We start from the raw sequence: 20,038 nt of genomic DNA, 5'->3' as shown, positions 1-20,038 counted from the left end.
GAGGGGGGTGTTGAAGAGCTTGCTGAGGGGGTTGGAGAGCTTGCTGAGGGGGTTGGAGAGCTTGCTGATGAAAGACCTCAGCCAGGCCCCTCCCACCTGGTCATGACGGAGACCCAGCTGTGTGAGCCTGACAGCATGGATGAAGATGACCCACAGCTGGCCCTGTTCAAGGACACCTGACGCAGGAGGCAGTCAATCAGGAGTAAACAGAGGAAGGCAATGGGGCACCTCGGAAGGAGGCAGAGAGAAGCCACGCCCTGAACTGTATAAAAGGGGAATGCGTGGGAGGGCTGGTTTGCTGAAGGCAACCGCTTGAATAGTTCCTGTTTCATAGCTCCTGTTTCATGGTTGGTGTCTTGTTTTGCTCTGTTTTATGTTAATAAATTTGGCAGGCTTTATTCCAGCCTCTTGCCGTTTGTAAAGGGGTTGTCCCTGCCTTTTCTGCAGGGCCGGTAGCAGGCTGGTACAGAACAACTCCCCAGAGTCACTTCTCATGATATGGGCAGCTATGAATTAGAGATAGATAGATAGATAGATAGATAGATAGATAGATAGATAGATAGATAGATAGATAGATAGATGGATAGATAGATAGATAGATAGATAGATAGATAGATAGATAGATAGATAGATAGATAGATAGATAGATAGATGGATGGATGGATGGATGGATGGATGGATGGATGTAGCTACCTATGTTCAGCTATATAGGCAAATACGATTCCCATCAATGTATAACTAACACAATGAGATAGTTAAATAAAGGAATATGTTAATGGTATTCAGAAAGAGAGAACAGCTCATGTTTCAGTTCAGTACTGGTTATTTAGGATGGTTGTACTGGAGTAAATCAAGATACCTTTCATTCTTGCTATCCATTTCAGAATTTTACTAATATGTATTTGAAGTGTTAAAGAAATGTGATGTATATATTTAAATAATTTTCTGAAAAGGTAGCTTGGGGAAACTTCCTGAATTATGAGCAATCTTCTTTGCTTTGTCTCTCAGATGTTTTGCTGTTTCATTTTGTCTATTCTGTTATAAAACAGTATTCCCATACTAGGTAATTAAGGAACTATCTGCTTTATGTGAATCCATGATAATTAAAAGCTGGCAATAATGCTGAAATGGAATGTTTATCTTCAGTCTCTTTCATACAGCTTCTTTTCATAAGCTGTGTTTTTTTCACTTTTACAACACTGTTATCACTCCCCTTTCCTTCCAATTAAAACCCATGTAATTCTTATTAGTTCACACAGTGACAATTTTTCTATTTAAAGTGTGATGAAAAATATTAAACAATGGAAGCTTTGTATCCTAAGACTATAATATCTGATTTAGAAAATATTTTCAGGTTGAAACCCATAAGAAAAAGTATATTGCTCTTTTAAAACTACAGACTTTGATTCAACTGCTTAAAAGCTCCCAACAAGGTGTTATGTTTCATCTGCATAGATGAACATCTACAGAGGTCTGTAGGACTGGCTGTAAGTGTAGATACTAATCACTGGACCAGAATAGCAGTCTTCAGAATCTACATATTTATTCCAGTGTGCATAAACCATTCTAGAAAGCTTTCATTTCTTCAGTCATTATTTATATGGCTTTTTCATATATGTATTTTCAATTGCTTTTTATTCTTTTGAAGCAGCTGATGTGGTAGCCAATGAAATATACTCTGTATTCATCCTGTCCCTCTGATGAAACTAAGTTAACTAACAATAATGGAGGGTTTCAGAACCATGGCTTCATAATCTGACTGGGCGGAGTCTGACGTGGAGGAATCGGACGGTCTTGAGCATGTTATCTGGACTGAGTTCGATCCTGTTTCCCCTGACGATGTGGACAGGATGAGGAGGAGGCTGAGCTCCACCACCTGTTTGTTGGACCCGTGCCCCTCCTGGCTGGTTTATGCGGCTCGGGAGGAGACACGAGTCTGGTTCCAGGCAGTAATAACTGCTTCCTTGAAGAAGGGTGTCTTCCCCGCCTCCTGTTTTAAATAACTATCGTCCAGTCTCCAACCTTTGCTTTCTGGCAAAGGTTGTTGAGAGTGTGGTGGCGCATCAGCTTCCTCTGTTCCTGGATGAAACTGATTATCTGGACCCGTACCAATCGGGTTTCAGGCCTGGGCACAGCACGGAGACGGCATTGGTCACGCTGGTGAATGATCTCTGGCGGGCTCGGGACAGGGGTTGTTCCTCTGTCCTAGTCCTATTAGATCTCTCAGCGGCTTTCGATACCATCGACCATGGTATCCTACTGCAGCGTCTCAGGGGGTTGGGAGTGGGAGGCACTGTTTTGCGGTGGTTCTCCTCCTATCTCCTGGGCCGCTCACAGTTGGTGTTGACGGGAGGGCAGAGGTCCGCCCCGAGGCCTCTCGTTTGTGGAGTTCCTCAGGGGTCGGTTCTCTCGCCCCTCCTGTTCAACATCTATATGAAGCCACTGGGCGAGATCATTCGTGGTTTCGGGGTGGGGTGTCATCAGTACGCTGATGATACCCAATTTTTTTTCTCCACCCCGAACCAACCCAGCGATGCCCTCGCCGTGATGTCCTGTTGCCTGGAAGCGGTCCGAGTCTGGATGGGGAGAAACAGGCTTTGTCTCAATCCTGCCAAGACTGAGTGGCTGTGCATACCGGCATCTCGGGTCAACCAGACTATTCCATCTCTAACGATGGGGGGTGAGGTGTTACCCCCCCGTTGATAGGGCTCGCAACTTGGGCATCCTCCTGGATTCACGGCTCAATTTTGAAGATCATATAGGAGCCGTGACCAGGGGGGCTTTTGCCCAGGTTCGCCTGGTGCGCCAGTTGCGACCCTACCTGGAGTGAGATGCCCTATGCACAGTCACTCATGCGCTCGTGACCTCCCGTTTAGACTACTGCAACGGTCTCTACATGGGGCTGCCCTTGAGGACCACCCGGAGGCTTCAGCTGGTGCAGAATGCGGCTGCGCGAGTCATGATGGGGGTCTCCCGATACTCCCATGTAACACCTCTACTCCGCGAGATGCATTGGCTTCCAGTTGCCCTTCGGGTGAGATTCAAGGTGCTGGTGATGACCTATAAAGCCCTAAATGGCGAGGGTCCAGGATATCTGAGGGAACACCTGCTGCCAGCATCAAGCTCCCTTCGTCCAGTGCGCTCCCACAGGGAGGGTCTTCTCAGGGTGCCGCCGGCTAAAGATTGCCGGCGGGTAACACCCAGGGGTAGGGCCTTCTCAGTGGGCACGCCTGCCCTTTGGAACCAGCTGCCCGCGGAGCTTAAAACTGCCCCCGACCTCCGTTCATTCCGCCGGGACCTGAAGACCTGGCTCTTCGAGCTCTCTGGCCCAGGCTGAGAATTTTTAATTTTAATTTTAACTGGGGGTTTTATTTTCTCTCAGGGTTTCATTTAATCTTTTTTAATTGTTTTAACTTTTGTATTGATTTTCTTTTAAATATCCTGTAAACCGCCCTGAGTCCTTCGGGAAAGGGCGGTATATAAATCTAAATAATAATAAATATAATTTTGGAATTGTCCTACAGGCTATGTTTGAACTGGTCACTTCAGAAGCCTCATACTACAAAAGTTTGAATTTATTGATATGTCATTTCATGGAAAATGATCGACTGAAAATGATTTTGCATCCTTCAGAAGCTCACATCCTTTTCTCCAATGTCCTGGATGTCATAGCAGTCAGCGAACGGTAAATCCTTAAATGATTGTTATGAGTAGAAAAGAAACTTCCTCATCTTTTCACTGAAAGGGACAGATAGTGATTATTAATAACAGTAGTAAAATGTATAGTGTTGTTCAAAATTGCTTCTCTGAAATGGTAAGGTTGCTAAATCCTATATCTTTTACATTAGAAGCAGCCACATTAGAAAACTGCATCAGACGAGTCCAATTTCTTCCTGCTGTAGACTGAGGGAATTATGGATGGCACCATGATGGTTGATATCTCACTGCTGATTTTCACAGTCCTGTTCTTTTTTGGACTCCTCCTGCAGAGAGGGCAATGTGTTTAAGAACAGTCCTGTTAATCCCATATATTATCTCTAGAATTAAAGAAAGTGTGTCTTTTTAATTGAACATTATGGAAAAACAATGTTGGGTTGGACAGGTTTCTCATTTGTCAAGAATTAGAGTCATATGACATAAATAATTCCAGAGTGGCAATGTTTCAGAGTGAACTCAAACTAGAAAAAGCTATAAATATTCTGGCTTTCTCTCTATGTATTTACCAGATTTTTACTGCAGTTGTTATGTGAATATCAGTCATCATATTTATTCCTGCACCTATGCATCTCATAGGATTATATACTCCTCATTATATAGCTACATCTCTCCTTGGGAATCAGAGGTCTAGCCACTGGTATGTGGTCATGTATACATGCTGCTTTCCCTACCCATGAAATGAGGGCAAAAATTTTTAATTTACAGAGAACAGTGCCAAGAATTGGTTATTAATTAAAAAAATAAAACCAAGAATCCTTCACTAAATTCTTGGTCACAATCTGTCTAGAGTTTAGTTTATCTCATCTTAAAAATTGTACCATCAGTATATTTTGCTCACATTTTGTAATAAATTACTTAAACTTATTTATCAGATAAAATGAAAATGACTAGACAGTCATGTTTTGGTTTACACTGGATATTTTTTAAAAATAATGAACTTTGAAATATAATACATGGCTCAAATGTAGTATAAAACAAATAAAGAGAGATCTCCTTCAGCAATGCAAATAAAAGTCTATATTTTACAACTTTCCATGCTTCTTCTTGCTGGAAAGAATTGAAGCAAAATACAAATTGAAGCTTCTGTTGCAATCCTTGCTTTCCCTCTTTGTTGACTTTCTTTTTATATTTATTTGAATGATTAATTCTTGATTTCTCATTTAGATTTCTCTTAGATCTTGAGAAGCGAGTTGAAGAGAACATTGTAATCTCTGATGTCTGTGACATTGTCCACCAGCATACTATTAGCCACTTCTCAGTATATGTCACTTATGTGTCCAACCAAACCTACCAGGACAGAGCTTACAAGCAACTTCTGTGAGTGTAATTTCTCAAGCATGGCTTTGCTAATGAAACAATTTAACTCCAGCACAGCAACTGGATAACTTTCAGGATCTTAATAGATAGTTCACTGGGGAAACTTACTTTCCCCAGGTTTTAAGAATTCAGGTCTTTGTTCTGTGTATAATTAAGTGCTAATTTTGATGGAAGGACAGAGTCTCTTTTAAGTGGTAGGCCCACGAAACTATGAGATCCTTGTCATTGTGAGCCTTTTTGTGACTGATAACACATCTGATTTTAATGAAGAGTGGTTCAGAAAATGGGAACAGACCATAAATATTGCAGATAACGCTAGTCTTTTAGAAAAAAAATTGTCATTACAATAAGAAGTGAACTAAATTGTGAGCACACACATAAAAACAACAATATAATTTGATCATAATAAGCAGAGTTAAATTCAGCTTGTAGGTTCCCTAATAATTACAGCACCTTGCTCTCCTTGAACAAGATGTATCCTGATAAAGTCAGGAACATTCTTACCAAAGTCATTTAAGAAAAGCTAGGCAGAATCATATTTAACAGTTAACGTTTACAGTTAAACATTGAGCTAGTGATTCATAGTGATTCATGCTGAAGTCCTCAGTACCAAATATATTCAGTAAAGGTTTCAGAAACTAAATCAAACTGAGGTCCAGAGGAGGGTTAATAAATTGTGGCCACTCCAAAATTGTGCCTGCTTCCGGGTCGTGGCCTAGGGAGGCAGAGGGGCAGAATAGCCTGCTCTCCTTCCTCAACACCTCTGCAGCCCAAGGTCTGCGGGGACCCAGCAGGGTGTGATGGGGGAAGATAGGTGAGGTGTCCTTGCAGGTTGGTCATTACGGAAGATGAATCCCTGATAGCCTGGGATGCAGCTTTCAGAGATGTCCAAATTGTTATCAAACTGTAATTTTAAATGTGAATGAAGAAGGAAATAAGTGAATATATGACTGAGGAATAAATGCTTACCTGTACTTAGTTTTATTTACATTTAAATATGAATTAGATTAAATGTAGTTTTTCTCCTAGTCCACCTGCTAGTTTTTGGATTCTGGTATACCATTCAAAGGCCAAGTGCAGCCCTAGCTGGAAAGAGCTGTTTGGCACTTTGGCCTTAAACCAATAATTTAGATTTAATTTTTTATTCCAGAGGCTTCCCTCTATTGTAGTTCATTATGAACACAAAGTTCCCTTACAATGCTGCCTTTTTTGGCTGTGAGGAATCCAATAACATAAGCTTCCTTGCAACATTAACAAAAATTGTGAGCTTCTTTTCTGTATTACTGAATGCAGTGGCCATATCACTGACAGACTGTGCCTGTCAGCGTGAGCTTCCCATCTGGGTCAGGTGAATTCTTCATCTCAATATTTCCAGCAAGGTTTCCCTTGGTCAGAAAGGGACCTTATATTATATCTTCTATTTCCTTTATAGAAAGCTGCTTTCTATGTCTATATGCACTTCACCATACCACAATAATCTGACTGTGTAAAAATGTATAATTAAGTTTCTGACTCAACTGCTTGGACACACTCTCCATTCACATACACCCCCACACAAAACATAGGCAGCTAAGTCTGTATATGTTACACAAGGGAAGCTATTACTTTTGCTTGCACATAAAAAGTCTATTTTTCCATTCCCCAATGCTATAAATAAACTCAACCATAAACCAACATTCAGAGTGCTAATATTTTGCACCACAATTTTCAAAACAAGATCCAAGGACCAAAGGCCAGGAATATTGAGAAAGATAGTGTCATGGTTTAAAAGAATAACAGAGCAGGTCAGTTATTCCTACAGATTTAAAACAAAAGGAAATAACAAATAGATCTCTTAATCTTTCTGTTTTGTCAGCCAAGACAAGCCAGCATTCCGGGAGGTGATCTTACAATTGGAACTGGATCCAAAATGCAAAGGCCTGCCTTTCTCATCTTTCTTGATTTTGCCTTTTCAAAGAATCACTAGGCTGAAGCTGCTGGTACAGGTACAACAAATTTATATTTTTCTTTTCATTCTTATTTGGGCGTCAGCTGTGAAGGAGATGACAACATTGAAATGGGAAATGAAAGCCAATAACGAACATTTACGGGTATTAAGCTGAATAGAAGATCTGTAAAATCTCTTTTTAGTGTTGATATAGATGATACTACTAAATTAGCACCATCCTCTTATACATGTATTCACGTAGAACTGTTTCAACAATAATATCAACTTACCAATACCTACAATATATTCATATATACAGACAGACAGACAGACAATATTTGATCTGGAATTGGAATACATAGAGAAAATCCCTATTAAAAATATCATACTGTTATGAGAAAAAGGTACATGATTTCTATAAAGCAAGTTAATAACATTTTTCCTGCTCTTTGTGCAGAATATCCTGAAGAAAGTGGAAGAAAAATCTGAACGTGAAATCACTGCTCTTGAGGCTCACAAGGAACTGGAAATAGTAAGCTTATTTAGATTTTTCACTTTCTCTTTTAGGCCAATGCAGTTTTAGTGAACTGAAAGCCAGGAAAATGACTGATACAATATTTTTGTATAAAATTCACTTCCTTTAGTTGGCCTTAAAAAAAAACCATTCAAGCAAGTGTCGAAGTAGGGGTTGATAATTTGACACATCTGTATCTTTACAGAAAATACGTTTTCTGAGGAAAATGGATTCAGACTTTTGGATCCAAACCTTTGGTCAGACATTTGAAGGTGATAAAAATCCATGGAGAGTAGTTAATTTAATTAGCTGTCACCATTCAAAGACTGTTAATAGGTCAGATTTGCATCTAGAAGTGCAGAATTACTTTTATGATCCCAAAATTGTTGAGTCATGGCATATATTTTTAAAAGTGTTTCATTTCATTTGAACTCCATTTTAGGAATCCCCTGAGCATGTGTCCTTTCTGCCTAAAGGCATATTTCTGGGCTAGGCCAAATTACAAATTTTACTCTTAAACTGAAGCAGTGTCTGATAAGAAGTGAAATGTGATGGTATCTAGCCTCCCTTGGCCATGCAGGATGACGACTCTGTCTCTGGTCTAGTCCATCCATGTTAAGACCAAAGGTATACGTATGGCCTACACATATAGGCAGCCAGTTTGGTCAAATGGTGAAAGTGCTGTCCTAGAAACTAGGAGAACTTGCATTCCAGTCCTGCCTTAAGCAAGAAAGCCAGCGAGGTTACTTTGAGCCAGTCACACACTTTCAGCCCAATCCACCTAACAAGGTGGTGGTTGTGGGAAAAATAGGAAGAAGATGGAGTACAGTTGTTGTTGTTGTTGTCATTGTCATTGTTGTTGTTGTTGTTGTTGTTGTTGTTGTTGTTATTATTATTATTATTATTATTATTATTATTATTATTATCAGTGCTTTTTTTGTAAAAGAAAAAGGTGCTGGCACTCACACATGTCATACAACCCGCCTTGCCTACCCTACAAGGTTCCATCCAAAAAAGGTGCCGGAACTCCGTTCTGAGCGTTCTATGAGAAAAAAAGCCCTGATTATTATTATTATTATTATTATTATTATTATTATTATTATTATTATTATTATTAACAACAACAACAAAGTTGGAAGGGGCCTTAGAGGTCAACTAGTCCAACCCCTGATCAGGCAGGAAACCCTATACCATTTCAAAAAAATGGCTGTCCAGTCTCTTCTTAAAAACTTCCAGTGTTGGAGCATTCACTGCTTCTGGAGGCAGATTGTTCCACTGATTAATTGTTCTGTCAGGAAATTTCTCCTTAGTTCTAGGTTGCTTCTGTCTTTGATCAGTTGCCATCCTTTGCTTCTTGTCCTGTGTTCAGGTGCTTTGGAGAATAGCTTGACTCCCTCTTTGTGACAACCCCTGAGATAGTGGAGCACAGCTATCATGTCCCCACTCGTCCTTCTCTTCATTAAATTAGACATTCCCAATTCCAGCAACCGTTCCTTAGATGTTTTAGCCTCCAGTCCCTTAATCACCTTTGTTGCTCTTCTCTGTGCTCTTTCTGTACATTTGCTCTGTACATTTGCTGCCTTGAGTTTCTTATAAAGTAATAAAGGTGGGATAAAAATCTAATAATAAATACAAATAAATAAAAAGGTAAACACTTATTTCTATCTAAAATATACTATAAGCTACTGTGTGATTTTTACCACACACAAAAGCCAATTATGACCTTACCTGGAGTGGGAGTACCTTATGACAGTGACTCATGTGCTTATCACCATTTGATTGAAATGCTGCAATTTACTCTACATGAGCTGCTTTCAGAAACCATTCGGAAACTGCTTGGTTCAAAACCCAGCAACCCATCCATTAGCTAAAATGCTAGGACCACATTCCCCTTATGTTGCTGGCATTACTTTGATTGTCAATAAATTCCACAGTGCAATTTAATAACTGGCTTTGACTTATAGAACTCTATATTGTATCACTTGGTTTCTCCAGAATTGCCTTCTTTAACTTTAACTTTAACCTAGTTAAATCCCCATTACTAGCCCGAGACCAGAAGAAGATCAATCTTGAGAGCATTATGAAAGCAAGTTAAAATGAAGCTCTTTTGATTAGGTGGATACATCGTGCATTTTTTTATAACTGCATTCTCTATTTCAAATTTGGTTGAATTATTTTATATTTTGTTTACATTGGATGTACACATACACTAATGCATACAACTGACAGTTGTATGATTGGGTCACTATAAAAGCTGAATATTTATTTAACAAATTTATCTGGCCACCCTATTCATATATTCTGGCTTTGGCATGGTTTAATAATGAGAACTGAATTGCAACTTGACAGAATCCTAGTATGTTGAACAGTTCATAACATATTGGCAAGTACATAGCAAAAGTTATGTAGCAAGTAGAAATATATCTTTGAAACCATTCAAAAATGATTCTTTTGATTAGCCCACAATATCTCTGGGGCCAGGATTTTAATAGCATATTAGAATATACACTAAGTCTTACAGCCAAATATTTTGGTGCAATTTGCCCATCCTGTCTGAATGTAACATTAAATTTTAAAGGCATTATAGCTTTTTTTGTTTTTGCCCAAACATTAAAGACATATTGTCAGAGAATATTTTTAAATGTGTCCATTTACACAGTGAAAAAGAGTGAACTAATCTAGATTAGAACATTTCTTAAATAAAAATATCAAAAATGAACAAGAGAACAACAAAGTTTCCCTTGAATTGAGCTTAACTTCTGGTGACTTATGAACTTATCCATGGTATTTGTTTAGCAATAATATGGAAGATTTTGCTATTGCCTTTACCCAGGGAATGAAATTATGACAATGGGAAGAATTTGAGTGCCAGGAAGTCTTTAGAAGATCTTAGGGAATTTCGATATCACTCCACACTTGCATGTTGAATAGGCTGGCAGTTGCACCTACAATTATAGTTAAGGCAAGTAGACAAGGACTTGCCTAACCATAAATTAATCTAAGTATTGCCTTACTTATATTGCCCTGTGTTGTTTGTTTATTGCTGTTATAAAGAGTTAGAATGCCACCTTCATTTTAACTGTCATGTAAGCCCCAAGACAGGACCTTAGGACAAGAAATGCTATTTCTGAAGTTTCCTTATCCTTCTCTTTTAGGTAGTGAAGGCATGTAATGAAGGAGTTAGAAAGATGAGTCGCACAGAACAGATGATCAGCATCCAAAAGAAATTGGAATTTAAGATCAAGGTATAAATACAAGCTGCTAAATCATGATGAGAAGACAATTGGGTTTTAAAGAACATGCAGAATTTTATGAAAGCAGGTTATCTGAAAAATAGGATTTGGGATTGTGGAGAAAAGTTTCTTTGCTTGATGAAGATAAACTGTGATCTGATGAATTTTGAGAAAAAAAATGAATATGTGTTCTAATTTTGACTGAGCAGAACATTATTTAGACCAGAGCTTTTCGACCTTTTCACCCATTGTACCACTTTTAGGATATGGCAACATCCAAGTACCACCAGTCGCCTAGCAAGGTGTCAAAAATTTGATAATAAAAAAAGGAAAAAAGTGATGGAGTACAGGTAGTCCTCGACTTACAACAGTTCTCTTAGTGACTGTTTGAAGTTACAATGGCACTGAAAAAAGTGCTCCCCAAGCCACAGCTGAGCAAGACACCTGCCTGCCCGCCTGGCAGCACTCTTCCTCCTGTCCAAGGTTTTCATTGTTGTGAGCATTTCTATTGAGGATTGGCAGCGGGGGTGGGGTGGGGCTTGCTTTTTATCCCCCCCCCCCGTCTGCCGGGTGGTTGCAGCAGGTTTTGGTCACTTCACATAACCCTGGGACACTGTGACTGTCATAAATATGAATCAGTTGCCAAGCATCTGAATGTAAATCACAAGACCCTGGGGATGCTGCAACATTCCAGCTGATTGGCACTTCTTCTGGGCTCAGCAGAAGGTCCAGGATCAGCATTGAGCTCCAGCTGGAGCCTGGAGCTGATCCTGGCGCTTCCACTGAGCCCTGACAGCCCCGAAGAAGCACTGATCCTGGCACTTCTGCTGAGCCCTGACAGCCCTGCAGCTCCAGCCGTCTCTCGCTCGGGTTTGTGCGGTGATGCCACCACTTCAGCTCATTCCCCTCCCCCACTACCACTTTTCTAGGATGGTCGTGTACCACTTGCCAGGTGCCAATGTACCAGAGGTTGAAAAGCCCTGATTTAGACCCCCTTTTCTTGGGTTATGTTAACAGAAGCTGACATGGCTGACATTTATACTGAATAATGGATTCAATATTCTGCCATAAAAAGAAGTCTACTTTTTTATTTTTTTATTTTGTTGTGAGGAAATATTGCAGAAAGTAATGCCGCTCATGCTGCCTTGAATTCCTGAAAGAATTAGAGAATATAAACCAAACAAATAGATTCAGGATGTATTTTGAGGAATTAAAAATCTTGTTACTTGTTCAGATCTATACTGCCATCCCTGCTAGTTAGCTACATCCCGTATAACTTATATCCTATAACATTATTTCACATTTACAATGAACATCTTTTATAAAGGGTAATAGGAATAGTAGCAGGGTTAAAAACTGACACCACATTCCACCTCTTCAAAGAATGTAACTCTTGTTAATATAGGTTGCATCCATTCTAGGGTAGAGGTGAGTAATAGTCCTTCAGCATCATTTTGTAACCATGAAGACCACAGTCATGGTATTAAAATTCGGAAGCAAACTGATTTTTAATACAAAATTCCAGATCACACTTTCAGTCCTTCTGATTATGTTATTATCCTGCTGTAATACCCTATTGTTATTATGCCCCTATTATATCTATGATTTTCTTCAAGGATCATAATGCCCAAAAGGTCCTAACGCTTGTTTTAAGGGGGCAACTTTCCTTTCTTAGCAGTAAATGCTGATTAATTATGATCTCTGTTTTTTCCCCATAATTAGTCTGTGCCCATCATCTCTCATTCCCGCTGGCTACTAAAGCAGGGAGAACTCCAGCAGATGAATGGCCCTAAAACATCCCGTACACTACGTACAAAGAAACTCTTTAGAGAAATCTACTTGTTCCTTTTCAACGACTTACTAGTACTGTGCAGACAAATTAATGGGTAAGTCTGAATTAGACAAATTTAACAATTCTGAGAGAAATTATTAATGTTTATTAATATATTGTTTATTTACAACAATAATATTTTATAGCCTGTCTATCATCCAGGCTGTTATGTATGTAAATAGTTAGCAATAAGCCATGGAAGAGATTGCAAACACAGTGCAGCTTGCAAGGGTTAAAGCGGGAAAATAAGGTGCAATCATTGGACGCCACAACCAGGGAGCGGGAAAAGAGACTGTTTGTATTGGTTACAGTTCAAACGCTTTCTCTATAAAAGGGTTGCAACATTTGACAGTTGGCAGTTGACTTTGTGTATTCAATAAACTCATTCCTTGTTAAACCACTCTGAGTCCTCGTCTATCAGAACCAAACAATTGGCGACGAAGGTGGGATAGACAGAAGACCAGAGAATTGGCGGAATTGTCGCGCAAAGGCGGCAAAATTCGAATACGTGTCTAAGTCAACCGAGCGGCCGCGGCAGAATAAGAAAATTCTCCGAATGGCGCAGATTGGGTCACTGAAGGAATTCGACCCTAACTTCCCCGAAGATTGGGAGGAATACATCGGTCAGGTCGAAGGATTCCTGTTAGTGAACGGAATCACCGACGACCGGAAAAAAGCGGCGGCACTCTTGACAATCTGCGGCACACCGGTCTACAGAGTTGCTGTCGGGCTGTGCCAGCCTCAACCAGTCTCCAGTGTGCCCTATGCCGACCTCCTCGCAAAATTAAAAGTTCACTTTACTCCCCGAAGGTCCGAACTCTTTTGGCGGCGCATCTTCGAGAAGAGAAATCAGAGACCGGGGGAGTCCATACAGAAATTCGTCGCTGCCGTCAGGGAAGCCGCAGTACGTTGCAAATACGATAATTTAGAAATTAGAATCAGGGACAGAGTCGTGCTGGGCTTACGTGATGAACAATTACAAAATAGAATAATCGCCAAACCTACCGGCGATTTACAGGACGTGCTCGACGAACTTCTAACGTATGAGTCAACCGGCTATCGCGACCCCCCCCGCAGTAGCATGGCGGCAGCACCCGAAATTAACCAAGAGGGCTATGTGGACTGCGGGGAGGTGGATCAGCAGTGGGAGGAAGAGATCGCCGAAGTCTCCAGGCGATTCGGTAAGATGGCACCAAGACAACTCAGAAGCGAGGGGCCTGAACCTGGCCGCCGGCAACAACCCGCAACACCGCAAAGACCACCAACCGGGGCACAACGACCGTGGAGGGACACCGCAACCAGACCACGCGACAACGAAACCCAGAACCGATGTGGCAGCTGCGGCGGCAACCATTCCCGCGCTTCCTGCCGATTTCGTACCGCCAAGTGCAGGGCTTGTGGCAAGACTGGCCACATCCAGGCCATCTGCAGAAATCGCGTTCGGGACACCCGTCTGAACGAAGTCGATGTGTGGCCAGAGGGTAAGGTAACCCCTAATGCTAGTGGCAAGGAGACCCCTAAAACCCGGGTGAAAATTCCAACCCTAAGGGAGGTGGCCCGCGTCAATCGGAGACGGCGGGGAAGGGGGCACAATTTTCCGGACGGAAAATTAAAAATCACAGTCCTTCTGCAAGGGGTCCCTTGCAGAATGGAAATCGACTCAGGGGCTTCAGTGTCGATAATTTCCACTGAAACCCTTGAGAAAATTGAACAACTAAGCGGAAAAAGAATTCCACTTAAACCAACAAATATTCAATTAATGGACTTCCAAAAAAGTCCAATAATCGTAAAAGGGAAGACCAGCCTTAAAGTAAATTTTAAGGGGTTTAAGGGGGTCTTATATTTGATAGTTACGGAGGGGAATAGGACCAGCTTAATAGGGCTTAATTGGTTTCCTGCCCTGGGAATTTGGATAGGGGGAATAAATTCCGTGATTAGAAATAAGACCCTCGAATCCGTCTGCAAAGAATTTGCAGACGTATTCGATGGGTCTCTAAGCAAGTACAAAGGGCCCCCCATTAATTTTAACCTAGACCCCTCAGTAAATCCAATCAGGCTAAAGGCCCGGAGGGTACCTTTTGCCTTAAAAGAAAAAATCGAGGCCGAGCTCGACTGGCTTGTAGGCCTCGGAGTTTTAGAACCTGTTGAGGGCGGTTTGTGGGAGACGCCGATTGTCACACCCCTCAAACCCAATGGGGACGTGAGAATCTGCGCCGACTACAAAGCCACCCTCAACATTGGAATGAAAAAGCATGCTTACCCGGTCCCGACGGTGAAGCAGGTCCTCGCCACGATCCAGGACGCCGCCATCTTCGCCAAGCTCGATTTGGCGCATGCGTACTTACAGTTGACTGTTTCCAAAGAGGCTGCAGAGGCACAGACAATTGTTACCCACAAGGGGGCGTTCCGAGTCCACAGACTGCAATTTGGAATTGCAGCAGCTCCAGGCATCTTCCAAGAAGTGATGGAGAGGACCTTAAAGGGCATACCTGGAGTATGCCCTTACTTTGATGATGTCCTAATAGCTGGAAAAGATGAAGGAATGTTAGTAGAGCGGCTGGAACAGGTACTGGGTAGATTTAGAAAGGCTGGATTAAAATTAAAAAAGGAAAAATGTAGCATAGGGGTTAAATCCACTGATTTTTTGGGGTTCAGGATTGACAAAAGCGGAGTCCACCCTACCCCTGAAAAAATTAAAGCAATAAAAGGGGCTCCTGAACCAAGGAACAAGGCTGAGCTACAGGCCTTCCTAGGCTTGGTAAATTTTTATCACACTTTTGTGCCACATAAGGCTGCCATTGCAGAACCACTGCACAGGCTTTTAGATAAGAAGACCCCTTGGCATTGGCAAGACAAGCACAAAGCGAGTTTCCAGACCTTAAAAGACATCCTTTCCAGTAGTTCCACAGTAACCCACTTTATAGAAAACAGACCAATCTACCTGGCGTGCGATGCTTCGCCTTATGGCGTTGGGGCAGTAATCAGCCATTTAGACACCCAGGGAATGCAAAGACCCATTGCTTACTACTCCCGCACACTAACCAAGGCAGAGCGGAACTACGCCCAAATAGACAGGGAAGCTTTAGCCATAGTGGCAGGAGTTAAAAAGTTCCATGACTACCTGTATGGCAGGAACTTTACAATACTGACAGACCACAAACCCCTGCTGGGACTGTTTACCACAGATAAACAGACTCCCCAAATTATGTCTCCCAGGATGCTGAGATGGTCCATTTTCCTCTCAGCATATTCATTTTCCCTCCAATACAGACCGGGCAAAGACATGGGACACGCTGACGCCCTCAGCAGATTGCCCCTTAGCATAACAGAGGAGGACCCTGCACCTGTGGGACAAATAATGTCCCTACAGGATATTCCTGATTTACCCCTAACTGCTAAAGACATAGCTGAAACAACCAATAAGGACCCCATCTTAAGGAGAGTAATGGCCTGGGTCATGAGTGGTTGGCCCAACGCCAACCCGGATGTAAAATACAGTCCATTTTTCAGAAGGAAAGATGAACTATCAGTTCATATGGGTTGCTTACTCTGGGGAACTCGTGTAGTAATTCCAGAAATCCACAAATCAGCTATTCTATTGGAATTGCATGAGGGACACCCTGGAATAGTAAGGATGAAGGCCCTGGCTAGGAGTCACTTGTGGTGGCCAGGTTTGGACCACGACATTGAGGAATGCGTTGCCAATTGCTATCTGTGCCAACGTTCCAGGCCCGAACAACAACACATCCGCACACATAAATGGGAGCTAGCTAGGAATCCTTGGTCCAGGATTCACATTGACTTCGCTGGACCTTTCCAGGGGTTAACGTTCCTTGTAGTGGTCGACAGCTACTCTAGATGGCTAGAAGTAGTACCGGTCAGTTCAGTAACGGCAGGCAGAACAATACAGGCATTAAGGGGCCTCTTTGCCACTCATGGGTTGCCGGATTTAATAGTGTCTGATAACGGGCCACAATTCACATCTATTGAATTTCAGGATTTCCTCAAGGCCAACTCGATTAAGCATAAGACGTCTGCACCCTTCCACCCCTCCTCCAACGGATTGGCTGAAAGGAATGTGAGGACCACGAAGGACGCGCTTAAAAGAATCATTCGAGGAGACTGGCATCAGAGACTAGCTGCGTTCTTGTTGGCTCAACACACAACCCCTTGTTCGGCTACAGGGAAAAGTCCAGCTGAAATGAGGTGGGGCAGGAAAATATTGACCAAGTTGGACAGATTACACCCTGACAGACTCCAACCAAACATTGAATTAGACATTCCTAACAGAACATTTGAGGTGGGGGACTTGATTTGGGCCAGGAACTACGGCCAAGGGGACAAATGGATTCCAGGGGTGGTAACTGAAATCTTAGGTCCCCTATCATACATCATTGAGGGGGAAGGGAATAGGATCTGTAAAAGACACATAGACCAGCTGAGGAAAAGATCTAGTGGGTGTGTGCCTGCTGAGGGGGACCAAAGATCAGTAAGGGGAAACAGTACAGACAACATTAGGCCTGAAAGCGATGTAGAGGTTGGGCATGATAACACATTCCCTGATGCCCAACAACAACAATTCAGTCCAATTGATTGGGAAATACCCCTGCGAAGTAGGCCAGTGACCACTGAATCCCAAACACAACCTATTACTCAAGACAGTACATCTGTAGACAGTAACCCAGAGCCCAGGTCCAGTAGTAACCAGCAGCCTAGCAGTCAACCAGAAAGAAGGGTCCCTAATAGCCAAAGCAACAGATACCCGTCCAGAATACATAGGCCACCAAAATACCTAATGGATTTTGTAAAGAAATGACACCAACTGGGGGGTAAGGGGTGTTATGTATGTAAATAGTTAGCAATAAGCCATGGAAGAGATTGCAAACACAGTGCAGCTTGCAAGGGTTAAAGCGGGAAAATAAGGTGCAATCATTGGACGCCACAACCAGGGAGCGGGAAAAGAGACTGTTTGTATTGGTTACAGTTCAAACGCTTTCTCTATAAAAGGGTTGCAACATTTGACAGTTGGCAGTTGAGTTTGTGTATTCAATAAACTCATTCCTTGTTAAACCACTCTGAGTCCTCGTCTATCAGAACCAAACACAGGCGATCTCATGTTACTACAGCCCTAGCTGTAGGCATAAGTATTAGACAAATCTTTTTAGCTGTTGTTATTGTTTTAGCCAAATTTGGTCTCTAGAATGATATCCCCCCTTGGAGATTGGGACTGCTCTTAGTTTCCTGATTCTCTGCAAATTGTTAAAAACCTGATTGTTCTTCCAGGCCTTGGGTTATGATGGTGATCAAGCCACTTTGTGTTTGGGAGGGGCTTCTTTGGTATCGTTCGTGTGTGTGTGTGTGTGTGTGTGTGTGTGTTATGGGGTTGATTCATCTGGTGAATTGTGTTCCCTTTTCTTAGATATATTTTATTTTCTTTTTTAATTGTTTTTTATTGCCCACACTCATTATGCAATCAGGTGGCTTTAGAATTGAAACATTAAATTAAATTAAAAATAAATCCATAAATGTCTAGGAGATTCTCAGTCATCTAGTTGTCCCAAAGATGCTTTTCCATGAGGCAATAGGACTTTCTTATTTTTCTTCAATTCCGCACCATCCAGTCACAGCTGAAGAAGCTTCTTGGATGAGAAGCAAAACGTCTTCAAAGAAAAACAAGGAAGTTCATTTGCCTCGTGAAAAAGAATCTTTGAGATGAATACATACATGTTTAGAATTTTGGATTTTTTAAATTAAGAATTGTTACCTTTCATTTCCTAAATTGTGTGGCAAAGTGACCTTAAGAAATGGAGATTTGAAACTGAGAAAGAATGGTTAGCCCTCTCCTGTTGGTCCTGTTACTTCTAAATCCCACTTCTCAAGGCAAAATGGAAATGATGGATTTCTCTTATCTCCTACTCAAAATTGTTAGTGAATTTTCACATCAGTTATGTAGTTTTAGAACTTAATATAAAGAAAGGGGGGAATACTAAACAATGGGAAATTTTTACAGTATTACTTTTTGCTCATTGAATACCTGCCTTAAGAATAAAAGCCTAGTCTGGCCTAGTCATTCTTTCTCAGCCTCATAGGGTTGTGGTGAGTTTGTAGGAGGGAGAAAGAAAAAGATTGATATAATTTTATCTCACTGATTGTGTGTTTGTGTGTGTGTGTGTGTGTGTGTATTCTTTCTTGATGAACAATCAAATGGTCCTTATTATTGTTGCCATCTGAGCCTTTTGCAGTTGGGTTTCTTACTCTATTTTTCATTCTTCTGGTCTCATGCCTTCTCTTCCTTTAATAAAATACTGTATTATTTTGTTTCTAAAAAACAATGTTACAAATATATTAATCACTTTTGAAATTTATATATTGCTTCTTGTTAATTTTTATTTCTCTTTATGTAAATGATTTTAAACAATATGTTGTTACCAATACATGTCTTATGTCTTTCATTCTTGTAAACAGTATTCTTTTCACCAGTCCTGGTTTAGTCTTTGTATAGATGTTAATGTATAAAATAGTGTCATTGGAGTATCATTGGAGATGCTGAAAATGAGCCAGGGGTTGAAAATAGAGTATAGGTAGTCTTCTACTTAAAACTGGTCACTTAGCAACTATTGGAAGTTACAACAGACTGCTTATGACCCTGTTTCAAAGTTATAGCCTCTGTAGTGCCTCCACAGTCATTCCGCTTCATGACCAATTGCAAAAACGCTGCAACACCTCCTGTATATCCAGCCTATAATAATAAACATTTATTATTTGCCTCAGTGACAAGTACCAAGTATTTGATTCTGCTTCTCGAGGCCTTCTTCGAGTGGAAGAGTTGGAGGACCAAGGACAGAGCTTGGCCAATGTATTTATTCTGAGGCTGCTAGAAAATGCAGATGACCGTGAAGTCAGCTATATGTTGAAGGCGTTATCCCAGTAAGTACAACAAGTGATACGCATGCAAGTGTGTGGATTCTGTGAGTGAACCCATTCATTTTGTTCCAGCTTAATGGATTATGTGGACTTCTATCTTTTCCAGGCTAATCAGTGAGCAAGCGGCTTGTATGCAACTCATCCATATTCCATTTTTTCATTTGCATGCATGCATTCACAGAAATCGGTTCAGAAATTGCTCTGTGTGTAAATCTTAGCAGAAACTACCTTGTAATTTATTTTTATCACTAAAATTAGCTCCCCTTAATGTAATTGCCTGTTTGACAACCATCATTATTAAGCATAGAAAATTTTAGTCTCTAATTCTTGGGCAGAACTAGAATGGTTTTTGTTCCTCCCCCGCCCCTTGTTGCCCCCCAATAGTGAATTAAGGATAGGGTCATGATTTTTTTTTCCATACTGAAATTAGAAAACCAAACCAAATTGGTTTTTTCCCCTTTTCTGGGAGCATTTCATTCTCATTCTTGAATAATGGTCCCAGAACATTCCTAAAATGAATATAAGATGTGCTAAGGAGCTAAATTCTTTTTCTCCTTTTGGCTACAAAACTATTG

The 20,038-nt window shown here is 41.2% G+C and overlaps 1 protein-coding gene across 1 annotated transcript in view; it reads left to right on the top strand.

The window, feature by feature from the left end:
• NGEF (neuronal guanine nucleotide exchange factor) overlaps positions 1–20,038 on the top strand; it is a 73,935-nt gene that overhangs the window by 47,072 nt on the left and 6,825 nt on the right. Inside the window, exons 7-13 of the mRNA XM_081330113.1 lie at positions 3,525–3,685; positions 4,882–5,034; positions 6,890–7,019; positions 7,419–7,493; positions 10,631–10,720; positions 12,431–12,594; positions 19,311–19,466. Coding sequence (XP_081186239.1) covers positions 3,525–3,685; positions 4,882–5,034; positions 6,890–7,019; positions 7,419–7,493; positions 10,631–10,720; positions 12,431–12,594; positions 19,311–19,466 — 929 coding nt within the window. The remainder of the gene's footprint in view (positions 1–3,524; positions 3,686–4,881; positions 5,035–6,889; positions 7,020–7,418; positions 7,494–10,630; positions 10,721–12,430; positions 12,595–19,310; positions 19,467–20,038) is intronic.

This window comes from Vipera berus (assembly GCF_964194415.1).
Source record: "Vipera berus genome assembly, chromosome: 5".
Lineage (NCBI taxonomy): Eukaryota > Metazoa > Chordata > Lepidosauria > Squamata > Viperidae > Vipera > Vipera berus.
The sequence above is the reverse complement of the archived record's forward strand: the minus strand, read 5'-3'. Positions and strand labels throughout refer to the sequence as shown.